At 39.7% G+C, this 13,099-nt stretch overlaps 1 protein-coding gene across 1 annotated transcript in view; it reads left to right on the forward strand.

The window, feature by feature from the left end:
* Positions 1-1,425: 1,425 nt before the first annotated feature.
* GABRB3 (gamma-aminobutyric acid type A receptor subunit beta3) overlaps positions 1,426-13,099 on the forward strand; it is a 158,525-nt gene continuing 146,851 nt past the window's right edge. The window contains exon 1 of the mRNA XM_042461004.1: positions 1,426-1,491. Coding sequence (XP_042316938.1) covers positions 1,444-1,491 — 48 coding nt within the window. The 5' untranslated portion in view covers positions 1,426-1,443. The remainder of the gene's footprint in view (positions 1,492-13,099) is intronic.

Consider the following 13,099-nt stretch of genomic DNA (forward strand, 5'->3'; position numbering starts at 1 on the left):
GCGCCCCGCAGCCCCAGGGCCCAGGCTCCCGCTGCCTTGAGACGGAGGGAGAGAGGGGGCTTCTTTCTGGAGGGGCTTCCTTCTTGCCTGCTGCTGCTGCTGCGGGGCTGCGGGTGGTCCATTGGAGGACCTGGCCTCCCTCTGTCTGCCTCTGCCTCCTCCTACGGGAGCTTCGCAGTGGACCCAGAGGGAGGGAGGGAGGGAGGCTCCAGAGGAGGCGGCCTGGGTTGCCCCCTCCACCGCTCTCAGGGGCGGCGGCGGCGGCAGCAGCAGAGCAGCGCCAGGAGGAGGAGGGAGGCGGCGGCGGCGGAGGGATGGGGCTCGGGGCGGCAGGCTCTTCAGCATCTTCTCCGCTCCCGTCCTAGTGGCCGTGGTCTGCTGCGCCCAGAGGTAGGACCCAGGCAGGGAACGGCAGGCAGGCAAGGAGGGAGGGCGCCTCGCTCTGGAGCCCAACTGACCAGCGCTCCTCCCCCCCCCTCTGCCCCTTTTCCCCCCTTCGCTTCTCCGACTCCTTTCTGCCCTCCCTTCCTCCTTGCTCTCCGCCCCAAATCTGCCCCCTCCTTCACTTCTTCTTTTATGCCCCCCATTCCTGGACCCTCTCCTTGCTTCTTATTGCTGCTCTCCCCCCCCATTTGTGGCGCCTCATTTCTGCCCCCTCTCTTGACTTCTTGCGTCCCTGCCCCCCATTCCTGCTGCCCTCTCCTTACTCCCCCCCCACATTTTGGCCTCCACATTTCTGCCCCTTCCCTTTACTCTGTGTTTGCCCCACACACACACACATTCTCCCTCCTCCTTTGCCTCTTGTTTCCCCCTCCCTTTCCTGCCCCCTTCCCTTTACTTCTTTATTTTCCTCCCACATTTTTGACTCAAATTCCTGCCCCTTCCCTTTTCTCCGTGTTTTAACCCCTCCATTCCTGCTCCCTCTCCTTACGTCTGTTTCCCTCCACTTTTGCCCCCCATTTCCTGCCCCTTCCCTTGATTTCTTGTTTTCTCCCCATTTTCTGCCCCTTTTCCTTCACTCTCACCCCCCCCCATTCTCTGCTTCCCTTCGCCCCTGCCCCCCTCTTCTGACTTCTCTTCTTTCCCCCCTTTGGCCCCTTCCCCCCTTCTTTTCTGTGTCTTTTGCCTCCCACAGTGTGAACGATCCGGGAACATGTCCTTCGTGAAAGAGACGGTGGATAAATTGCTGAAAGGCTACGACATTCGCCTCAGGCCGGATTTTGGAGGTGAGGGGCTGGGGAAGAGGGCTCACTCTTGCCCTGTCAGCAGGTTGTCTCGGCTTGCCTTTGACTCTCTGCTGGGCTAGATGTGGAGGGGTGTCTGTCTCTCTGTTGTGTGTGTGTGTGTGTGTGGTGTCTGTGAGAGAGACCAAACAGTTTTGTAGCAACCTTGTGGCAAAGTGCACGGTCTTCTGTTCTTCCATAGGCCCCCAGTGAACGTCGGATGAACATAGACATTGCCAGTATAGACATGGTGTCTGAAGTCAACATGGTGAGTAGGTCTTTGATGACTTGAGCATGAAATGGGTTAGAATGTTGTTCTCTTTCATATAAACCCCCCCCCCCCAACAAACTTCTATTAGAAAGCAATGGCTTCAGAAGCATTGCAGGCTACACTGTGTTCAAGGCTGAGGGAGCATTAGGTTGGAATATATTGGAAAGAGGCCCTTTGCAGCCGGACAGTAGATTGCTTCTGCTGGAAGAACTCTTCATAGTGGCAGCAGTCCAGCAGCATCTCATTCGCCCAGCCCAAAGTTCCTGCACCACGCTTTTGGTTTTACTTGTCAAAGGCGCCTCCTGATGTTGTTATATATTGCATAGCTCCCCAAAGGTGATTTATGGTGGTGCATTTCTCGCTCAGCAAGGGCCTCTTGTTGATGTGCGAAGTTGTAATGCAGCAAAAGCTGGGTGTGCCATATGCAGTTAGGACAACTTGGGTGCTCCGGTGATGGCAGCAGAGTAGACTGCGTGCTGAAGCATACTGAAAGGAAGAGAGCCAGATTCCGCGTGTGCTGTCTCTCGGGGCTGAAAGGAAAACTTCTGTTGCTCCAATACATCCCTCCTTGTGGGCTTGCAGATGTCCACATAATCAGAGTTGTTAAACTATGCAGCTTTTATTGTGTGCGAAAGCAGAATTGCACTGTCTAATCATGACCAGTGTGTGCTTTCAAGTTTCCAAAGCCATGTTGCTTGTCAGCACTGCACCCGTGTGCAAATAATAAGTAAGAAAGTGCAGCCTTACAGACAGGCTGAGCTGTAACAACTCTGTGGTTTTTCAGTTAACTTTATTTTAATCTCTCATTGTGTGAGGTCTTTACAGAAGTAGGCCCACAGAGTTCAGTACAATGTACTAGATAAGTGAGAATAGGATGGCAGCTTTGATTATTACTAGAAAATAAGTGATCACTTAGAAGAGCATTTTCTTTTGAATTGTCTGTGCAATAACAAATGTATATTATTTCAAAGTATTGTTGAAATATTTTACAGTGTAATCTGGTTAGAGAAATATCTACAGAACAGACAAGAAACATAACAAACTCTGAAATGCTACATAAATATATAGACACTCCATATATTTTCCCTGTCAACATTGATTTACATTACCTGAATGTTTTTGATAATAAATCGTTGAGTGGTCTAGTGTTTGGGAAAAAGTTAACAGAAATACCTAGACACACGTACATACAGTTGTTGTATGTATGTATGTATGTATGTAGAGAAAGATAGATAGATAGAGAGAGAGAGGAGGAGAGGAATAAGTGGTAGGAGGAAAATAGAACAATTTAAGATTATTCAGATAAACAGTCTCTTACAAAATTGGATACATATTTAAGGACTTCCATTTGCTGTTTTAGTTCAGAATATGTCATCTGTATTATAGTTATTTGAGCCATCTCAGATAGTTAGGGTTCAAATACTATTTTATTGTTTGGCTGTTTTTAAGGTACCTTCTTACAAGATATATTTTGTCCAGAAGAAACAATCTGATCTTAAAATGTCAGTGTATAAACTCTTACTGAGTAGCTGAAGATGTTAAAGTTGTTTGTCATTGAACTTAATGACCATTTACATTTCAAGATGATTTTGAGTGATCAGATTTATTAAGTTTAAAAGGAAATGTTCTTTAGTGATGCATGATAGATTAAAAACAACTGGGAGACACAAATATTTATTTGCTGGTAGCAGATATAAGACTATGTCATTGTTTTTAATATGATGTTGAAGGCATAACTTAACCTGTCCTGGGAAAATAACAGTTGTGCTTTTTCCCCACCCTTCCCTGAGGCTATTATGAATTTAGCATTCTGATCCTAACAACATTAACTTGAAACCGAAGACATCTATTTTGGATGTGATGGGAAAGTTCAGGAGGCAGGAAACAAATCAACTGCACTTTCTGTTACCCTGCTTATTGTACATATGAAGCAACTCTTTATTTCATTATTTGGTAAGGGCATTACTTCTGAGTAAGTCTGTAGAGGACTACACCTTAAGACTCAGGCAGCTTGACCTATGTTATACATGTCTTTTGTATAGATATGATTATTTTTCTCTGACTTCAGGAAATGCTAATGCATATTCCCAGAATATTTTTTTAAGGAATTGTTGGCAAAAGGCCCCCACAACAACTAACTAATGCTGATTTTCTGAAGTACCCAGATCCAAATAAAATTAAAAGGGAAATCTAATTCATGAATAATTGTTTAACAATTCAATATACTGTATACTGTACTTAAAACAGATGTTCTGTACCTATAGTTACTGTCAGCTTAGGACAAAACTGCTTGTTAACTTTGTAGACACAGAGCCTCAAGTATTCTCCCCCCAAAAAAGGCAATGGGAAGCTTGAGCCAGAAGACAATTACAACATATATTTCACCTATAGTGTCCTTTTTTTACTACAGGTAGGGTCAATTCAACCCTGAAGCTAGGGAATATATCATTAAATACTAAATGCCTGGTAAAGTTTAAGGCCATAGGAAAAGAAGATATCTGCTTTACAGGTGGAGCAACTCAATGAAGAAAGCCATGGCCCTGAGTTTGCAAGACTTTAGCAAGGCTTCTTTATGTATTAGTAGTCTCTGGACCCAACTACTGCAATGTACTCTAAGTAGAACTCCCCTTGGAAAAACTTTCTGATCATTTATTTAGTCCAAAATCGCGCTGGCTGACTATATGAAATTGGGACACTGACACATTAAAGACCTCCTTCTCATGTGTAAGTTCATTTCTTTGCATTATAATCAGCTTCAGAGGGCCCCCCCCCCCCCCCGGTTTTCCTGTTGACTGAGGTCTGATGCAGTGGATAATGATGTACACATCCTTCTCAGTTACTGTGCTAAAATTGTGGAATACCTGCTTGGGGAACCATGCATGCTTCTTTCCCCTCATCACTGAAACAGATGTGATTCCCTGCCCCCTATATCTTAGACTTAGACTGAGGGAGCAAGGGTCATAGATACAACTAATTCTGGGTCCTGTCTGTGGTCACCTTTATCAATGTCTGGCCACCAAAGTTCCCAGTTTATAATAGTGGTTAAACTAGACTGTCCAGGTTAACATTGCACTTAAATATCTTTGAGTGTTGGAGTTCCTGTATGTTTATATGGGAAGGAACAGACTCTTGCTATTCTTTTAGGCTATTTATTATAAGTATTCTTATAGACAGATATATGTATGCATTCCCTTTAGGGAGAATCACAGACATAGCATTGTCTGGGCACTTCAGCTTTGTTTAAGACATTATTATTTCATTATATTACATATAAGGCATCTTACAGTTAGTCATAGTGCTACATCATATTCATCTGGACATTCATAGGAACTTTATCTCTCTATTCAGCTCTTTACAGGCTTGGCAATAAGTAATACATATAAGAACATCAGCTTTCTAAACTAGTTAACAGATAACATTTTCATAATCAGGGTCTTCCTAATCACATAGTTTTCCATCATGTGTGCTAAATCATTATACAGACAATTCCTAAAGGTCTTTACATATTCAAAATCTTGTCCTGTATCATATTCTTAGCCATTTTCATCTGTTTGAGGAATTTTACAATTGCAATAGGCTTCTGTGTAACAACGTCATTCAAGGGTTAAACCTTAAGAAAATCTGAAGCAAGTCTTAACTGCATTAATCCATGTAAGCATATATCTCTTAGCCTTACCAGAATCAGCGTTTTAAGGCATCATATCAGAGCTTACCAGGAACTTTTCTTGGGAAGGCTAGATGCAACCTTCCCACCCCATGCAGGAGATCTGCCAAAGCAGCCTAATTATATGGGTCTACCTAAGCTCTTTTATTCTCTTCTGACCCCCCACTCAGTGCCTTGGTTGTCCAATCAGAGATTTAGATCTTTTTGTTTTGTACACTCAGATCTAGTGCACACTCCACTTTTAGAAGACAACCTATTACCTGTTGTCAGGTCTCTTTAGTGTACTAACTAATCTGAGATCACTCTGTGGTTTTTGTTTACATATTCTAAGGGGACATCTGGCTGTCTTCAAAGACTTGAAACCTAAACATGCTTTTTTCTTTTCTTTTATTACAAGATAAAAATGGGCAGGCACTGTCATGAATCTTAGGCTCTATATTCTACCATCGATAGGTTTTCCCAGATTATATATCCTTATTTAATGATATAAAACATTTTAAAATAAAAAATAATCCAGTTTGATTCCACATAAATGCCATGGTTCAGTGCTATGGAATCTTGGGAATTGTAGTTTATTGAGGCATCAGAGCTCTCTGAAAAAGAAGACTAAATGTCTCATAAAAATGCAGTTCCAAAAATCCCATAGCATTGAGCCATGTCAGTTAAAGTGGTGTCAAACTGGATTATTTCTCCAGTGTGGATGAAGCCTTAGAGATCAAGTAGTTAACATAGGCTATTGAAAGTATTCCTCTAATCAAATTCTGTCACACCCTACATACTGTTTAAGTGACACAGTGGTGCTGTTATGGGGCAACTTTGGCCCTCATCTGAAATTACTTTTCATTTTCACCAGCCTCAGTGTATTAATAGACCTGGTCCATTAGATCAGATCAGAGGTGCATCTTATTCAGTAATTGTCTTTAACATGGACAACTACTTTCTCTTGGGAAATTCTAAAGCACTATATGGGATAGAAATAGCCCCAGCACTTGGTAAATTGATCTCAGATGAAAGTTAGTTGGGAAAAGACTTTCTTTTGAAAGGGAAATAAAGCACTTGTAGTTTTCCTTGAATTTTGCAGAGTAAATGGGCGAGGAAGAAAAGAACTTTTTCATAACCTGTTTAATGTGTGAACAACTCCAGTTATGTTCCATTTTTCAAATAGTGTGCTTCACAGTTCATAGATTAGCGGGGGGGGGAGTGCATGTGTCTGTGAAAAGTTTGTATTTATAGATGCTTCATGTTTGCTCATTTGCTCTTCAAGGCTCCTGAAATTTTATGGACTGCTAATTCATTTGACCATGCTGCATAATGGGATGTTCAAAATATATGTTTAAAGTTGGGAATGCAGACATGGCTGAGGTAGAGCACATGTTCTAAGTATCTCTTGAGAGCTACAGAGAATTTGTTGAAATGGTGTATGCATATGGCTTGCTGCTTCATGCTATCTTTTCAGAATCTTGAGATAAAAATTAAAGCTTATTGGCTCACTGTACAGAGAAAGCCAGACACCTTCAAATAGCTAGTGGCTGGTATTTAATTCATTGGTGCACTCCCATTATTCATAGGAGACAGGTTGAGTTCAGATTTTATTTAGAGAGTGCCCGTTGAGATAATAGCGGAAACAAGGACCTTTGTATAGGGAATCTTTAGCTTTCCAAACACTTTGGATTACAGCTCTTGCAATCACTTACTATTGTTATGCTGGAAGTGGCTGGTAAGGGTTGTCAAGCTAAGCATATGAAGGGCAAAAGGTCTCCTATTCCTGGTGTAGTTCATTGTCTAATTGTCTGTTGGCAGTGCTTGATGAGAGAATGGTTCATACAACCATGCAAAACTTTTAATTTATTACAGTTGCCAGGAAGTCAGGAATGGCTTCAGGTAGAGTGTAGGAAAAGAATGAAACAACCCTAACAGAGGACAGAGAGGTGAATGCCATAACCATTGGTTATGTCAACATGGGTTTCTCAAAAGCAAGTCATGCCAGACCAATCCTATCTGCTTTTTTTTTTTTTTTTTTTTTTTTTGATAAAATTATCAGCTTGGTAGATGAAGGGAATGCTGTGGATGCAGTATATCTTGATTTCAGTAAGGCCTTTGACAATGTCCCTCATGATATTCTTGAAAACAAGTTAGTAAAATGTGGGCTAGACAATGCAACTATTAGGTGGATTTGTAATTGGCTGACCTGCCAAACCCAAAGGGTGCTCAGCAATGGCTCCTCTCCATCTTGGAGAGAAGTAACTAGTTAGGTGCCACCGGGTTCTGTCCTGGGCCCAGTGCTATTCAACGTCTTTATCAACAACTTGGACAAAAGAACAGGGGGCATTCTTATGAAATTTGCAGATGACACCAAATTAGGAGGAGTAGCTAATACCCCAGAGGAGAGGATCAAAATTCAAAATGACCTCAGTAGATTAGAAACTTGGGCCAAAACTAATAAAACTAATTTCAGCATGGAGAAATGTAAGGTTATTGCACTTAGGCAGAATAAATGAAATGCATAGGTATAGGATGGGGGAATACCTGGCTTAACAAGGCTACATATGAAATAGATCTAGGAGTCCTAGTAGACCACAAGTTGAACATGAGTTAACAGTGTGATGTGACAGCTAAAATGGCCAATGCAATTCTAGGCTGCATCAGTAGAAAGGATGTTGAGATGCTGGAGTGTGTCCAAAGGAGATTGACCAAAATCGTGAAGGGTCTGGGAAACATGCCCTATGAAGAGAGACATGTGGAGCTGGGTGTGTTTAGCTTGGAGAAAAGAAGGTTAAGAGGTGATATGACACTCTTGTTTAAATATTTGAAAGGATGTCATATTGAGGATAGAACAAGCTTGGTTTCTGCAGCTCCAGAGAATAGGACCCGGAGCAATGGATTCAAACTGCAGGAAAAGAGATTCCACCTCCACATGAAGAAGAACTTGCTCAACAGTAAAACACGCTCTCTCAGAGTGTGCTGGAGTCTCCTTCTTTGTGGTATTTTTTAACAGAGGTTGGATGACCATATGTTGGGGGTGTGTGGATTGGACTGCTTGGCCCTTGTGGTCTCTTCCAATTTTGTGATTCTGATCCTCAATCCAGAGCTCAATCATGGTGAAGGGAAGAGGATCAGAAACTGACTTTTATGGTAGATAGGAAATATGGAGATGTAATACAAGAATCTCTGGGGATGCAGAATTCAGAATGGGAATCCCCCCCACCCATCATATGTTTCTTCTTGAGGAAAAGGGGTGCAAACTGTAGCTTGCTGATTTTGTCCTATAGAATGTAGTGGGAGCCACTGAGAATCAAGTCTGTATGGCCTTGTTGAGAGCTTGGAATAGTTTTTGTTTTGTTTTGTTTTAAATCATGACTCTACTAGTTCAGGCAATATAACTGAACAAAATTATCCTTGGGGGTCCCCCCCCCCCCAAAAGTAACTTTCAAGCTTTGTACATACCCTTTCTTCAGATGCATAGCCCCTTCCTGGCATCCTTCTACTTAACATAACAATTCTTTGAGACTTACCTATTCTCATGAGATTTTTGATAAATACATTTTCCCAACTATATCCAGTCTTATTGAAATGCTCAATGGTAGTATTAACTCTGACTCAACAAAAGTGCAAAATAAAAAGGAATATTTAAACACTGTTCAATATTTACTGAAATAATGTAATTATGTACCAAGAACAAGAAAATGTCTGGAGTGACTGACACATTATTGCTATATTTACTTTATGATGATAGTTTTCAAATTTCTCAGTTACTAGGTGATGCTGTTTTTGACAGTAAAGTGTGTTGCACAACTACCTCCCAGGGATTCTTTAGTTGTCATAGTACATATTCATATAATTAAGATTCAAGACATCCTTGAATATAAAGATGAGTGCTTGATTAACTACAACAACATTATCTTTATAAAAAGCCATTTATAGAAAGCCAGTTGCACCATCATATTGGCTGTCCATATTAGAATTACTAATCAGTTTCATGTAAACCCAAGAAGATACTTACAGGTATTAAAATTTTAATCTCAATAATTATTAAAGCATTTTCTTATTAGTTTGCTGTTGTTAGCTACCCTCAAGTCATCCCCAACTCATGATGACCCTGTGGATGAGACATCTCCAAGACTCCCTGTGCTCTATTGTTCAGCTTAGGTCCTGTAAATTCAGACCTGTGACCTCCCTAATTGAGTCTAGCCATCTGGTGTACTGACTTCCTCTCTTTCTGCTGACTTCCACTTTTCCCAGCATCATTGCCTTTTCTAATGATTCTTTCCTTCTCATGGTGTGCCTAAAGTATGACAACCCCAATTTAGTCATTGTGGTTTCCAGGAAGAGTTCAGGCGTTACCTCTGTTCTAGGACCCATTTGTTCATCTTTTTGGCTGTCCATGGGATCCTCAGCACTCAGCACCACAGCTCAAATGATTCTCTTTCTGTCTGCTTTCTTCATTCTGGAGCTCTCACATCTGTACATAGTAATGGGAAATATAATAGCTTGGACAATCTTAACTTTAGTATTCATTGTTATGTCTTTGCAGTTTAGGATCTTGTCTAGTTCTTTCATAGCTGAGCTTCCCAGTTGCAGTCTTCTTCTGGTTTATTGACTGCAGTCTCCAGTCTGGTAAAAAAAATTTTTATAATAATAATAATTTCCTTCATTTAACACAGTTATTAGAATATGCCTTTGCATAACTAATATATGAAAAACCAGTTGTATCTTTAAAACAAAGGGTTAAAAATCTATATGCAAATAAATCAAGTTACTAGAATTTTTAATTGAATATTTTATTTGTTTATAACAATAACATACAGGTACTATTTTAAAAAAAGTTTTACTGCCATACTAGCTGCACACAGATTGATTTTCAATAACATTTCAGTTTTGCTGTAAGTAAGCATGGTAATATATATAATCCATCCCTGCTTCTTAGCTTTAAAAAAATCATCTATCATTATGTTCCTAATGCATACTTTTCAGTAATTTTAAAGATTTTAGCTTATGAAGTTCTAGATGCACAAAAACCTTTCAATTGCACTTAACTGTGACTCTATTTATAATAAGTTATTTTTTCTTTTCAAACGACCTGACTTCTACTAATACTCTATAAAATTTATAGAGTAAGGTAAAAGGATTGGCACAGTGAGTTTAAAACCAATTCTTATTAATGTGCCTAATTTGTCTCAGAACATTTTCCAATCCAACTAGGTTGTATATATATAATGCGTATAAAAGAAGGCTGTATAGAAGTATAGTAAGATAGTGCCATTGACTTCCAGCAGTGGATTGTATCTGTCCCATCCTGCAGCAAGTTTCACTGTTTGAGAATCTTAATTTTTACATTTGCTAGTTTCAGCCAAGTCGTTGACTTGTGATATAGTTTGACACTAAAGACACAGGGGAGCTGTTCACAGCTATCTGAACACAGTTTTGCTGTAAATCTGCTTAGCTTTAGAAACCAAACCAGTAAATAATCAGTCAATATAGCTAGTTGAAATTAATGTAGCTAGTGTAATCATGCAAAACCAGTGTAGTGTAGTGCCATGGTTTGAGTGTTGGGTTAGGACTCTGGAGACCATGGTTCAAATCCCCACTCATTCACAGAAACTCAGTGGGTGACCTTGGGCAAGTCACACACTCTCAACCTCCAATAAAGGCAATGGGAAACCTCATTTGAAAAAAAAAATCTTGCCAAGAAAATCCAATGATAGGTTTACCTTAGGATAGCCATAAGTTGAAAATGGCTTGAAGGCAGACAACAACAATAGCGTACTCATGAGGCTATATGAGCGGAGTATTTGTGCCTTCTGTTGCATGTGGAATTATTGTTATTATTGCTATCAATTATATTTTTCTTGAAATTTCAAAGAAAAATGTACAATACACCCATTTACTTATTTTAGTCTGGGCATCATGTACATAATCTAACCATGCTCCTTTTTTCTCAACCTCCACAAAATAGAGAATAAAGAGGAAAGCATCAAGAAAGTAATTCCAGAATATGCAGTAAGATATACTAAAGGTAAAAGAAAGAATAAAAAGCTAAGTATGGAAAATAGTATAGAAGGAAATGTGAGAGAGGTAAAAGGAGACATAAGAGATCTGCATCAGCAGAAGAACTTTGGCAACATATAGGATTGGAATGAATTGTTTATGTAGATGACCACCCAACTAAAATAAATTCTGTTCATTTCAATGGGCTCTAGTTAGGCTTTCAACCTCCTGTTATTTCACTCTTTCTAATTTCAAGACAACTATAAACAATGTAAAGTTGTTTTGGGGGGAATATTTTTCAGTACCACTGATCCCCCCCCCCCCAGTACAAAGAATAAACATATTATGTAACCAAAGCTCAACTGAAAGGGAAATTTCAGGACCCTCAAAATTACACTCTAGTGGATTTGCCTACCATTGCAGCTCAGTGTGAATCCAAAGAACTGGATGTTCCCAGAGAACAAAGTTATATCACAGGTTTAAATACTGTATTACAAGAAAAACTCATTAAAGAAGACAGAATAAATTAACCCCAACTTTCATACAATGTGCCCAAATATTATGACTGTAGGACACCTCTAGAATATATGAACAAAATTAGAATTAGGTTAATAACAACATCAATAGGATTCATTATCCCTAAATCCCAGATGGTATCATTTGGCAGAGTACCAGTATATTCTTAACAGGGTCTAGTAAAATGATGAATATTGGTTCTGTATATATTTATACAGCGATGCAGTAAATGTTTTATTTGAACTCCTATTCTTACCTCATTAGATGGCAGGTTTTGCAAAACTGTATTAAATTCTAATACTTGTGAAAAGGGCCATAATGACTCCAACATTTGACATTCAAGCAGAGTAAAAGTACAGTATTTGCAAATTCTGTATACTCCCTTGCTTGTTTCCTGCTTGCTTTCTTTTTCCAGTTTATTGGCGGAATGCTTCAAATCAGCATTGGTTTTGAAGCACAGCTTTGGAGCTACAGAGAGGTGCCCAAAACAACACTTCTCTTAAATCTAAAAAAATAAAAAACGAATTACCACTTATGGGAGCCAACAGGAGGAGCTTTATTCATTCTAAATAGGTCACAGGAGTCCACTCAACCTGGAACTGTTTAATATCAAAACATACCATTTCCCTTCCAAAACTAGATGTAGACTTTCAAGTACTTGGGCATTTGCCTTGGTTTTCTTTGGGGTGTGTGTGTGTGCATTTTGGGCAATCTGTGTGATCTCCAAGATAACATTGTGTCCAAGTAGTAGTGAGTGATGGATCTGGTAGTATTCTCATCCATCTAGCCTTTAAATAAATCACCTGGTTCAGTTGTTTCCAACCTTTGGTCTGCCATTAGTTTTGGACTTCAGATTCCAGAAACCCTAGCCAACTTGGCTGTCAGGAATTATGGGAGCAGAAGTCCAAAACATCTGGAGGACCAAAGGTTGGGAACCACTGAATATAACATCATCTTGGTAGAACTACTTTTAATCTTTTGCTTTCATACTAAACTGAAATATCACTTTTCTAAAATGAAGTTTTAATTTTAAAATTCTAAATAAAATGGGCACTATGTAGAATAACATGGATAAATAAATATGTGCATTCTCTTTTATGGAAGTCAAAAGTGACCACCTTATGGTTCTTATAGCATTTGGATTTGGAATCACAAATCCAGTGTTTGCATTTGGAAAGTGCAATTTGGATCTATATACTGTGACAAAGCCTGACAAGACAAAGTTTTGTTCTGCCTATTAATTTAACAAGCGTAGAGGTATGCTTTTGTTTCAGAGATGGGTGAAACATTTGTTTCTTTTACAATGTTTTCCCAACATTTTTCACTGTTGTAAGGACAACTATTCATTATGTGGAAAAATACCTTAATGTTTTCCCTGCATAAAAAGTTTTCTAAAGAATCACCAAATTCACTGGGTTGACACCAAGAGTAAATGCGTTG

The sequence above is a fragment of the Sceloporus undulatus genome, chromosome 3 (assembly GCF_019175285.1).
Source record: "Sceloporus undulatus isolate JIND9_A2432 ecotype Alabama chromosome 3, SceUnd_v1.1, whole genome shotgun sequence".
Taxonomy (NCBI): Eukaryota; Metazoa; Chordata; class Lepidosauria; order Squamata; family Phrynosomatidae; genus Sceloporus; species Sceloporus undulatus.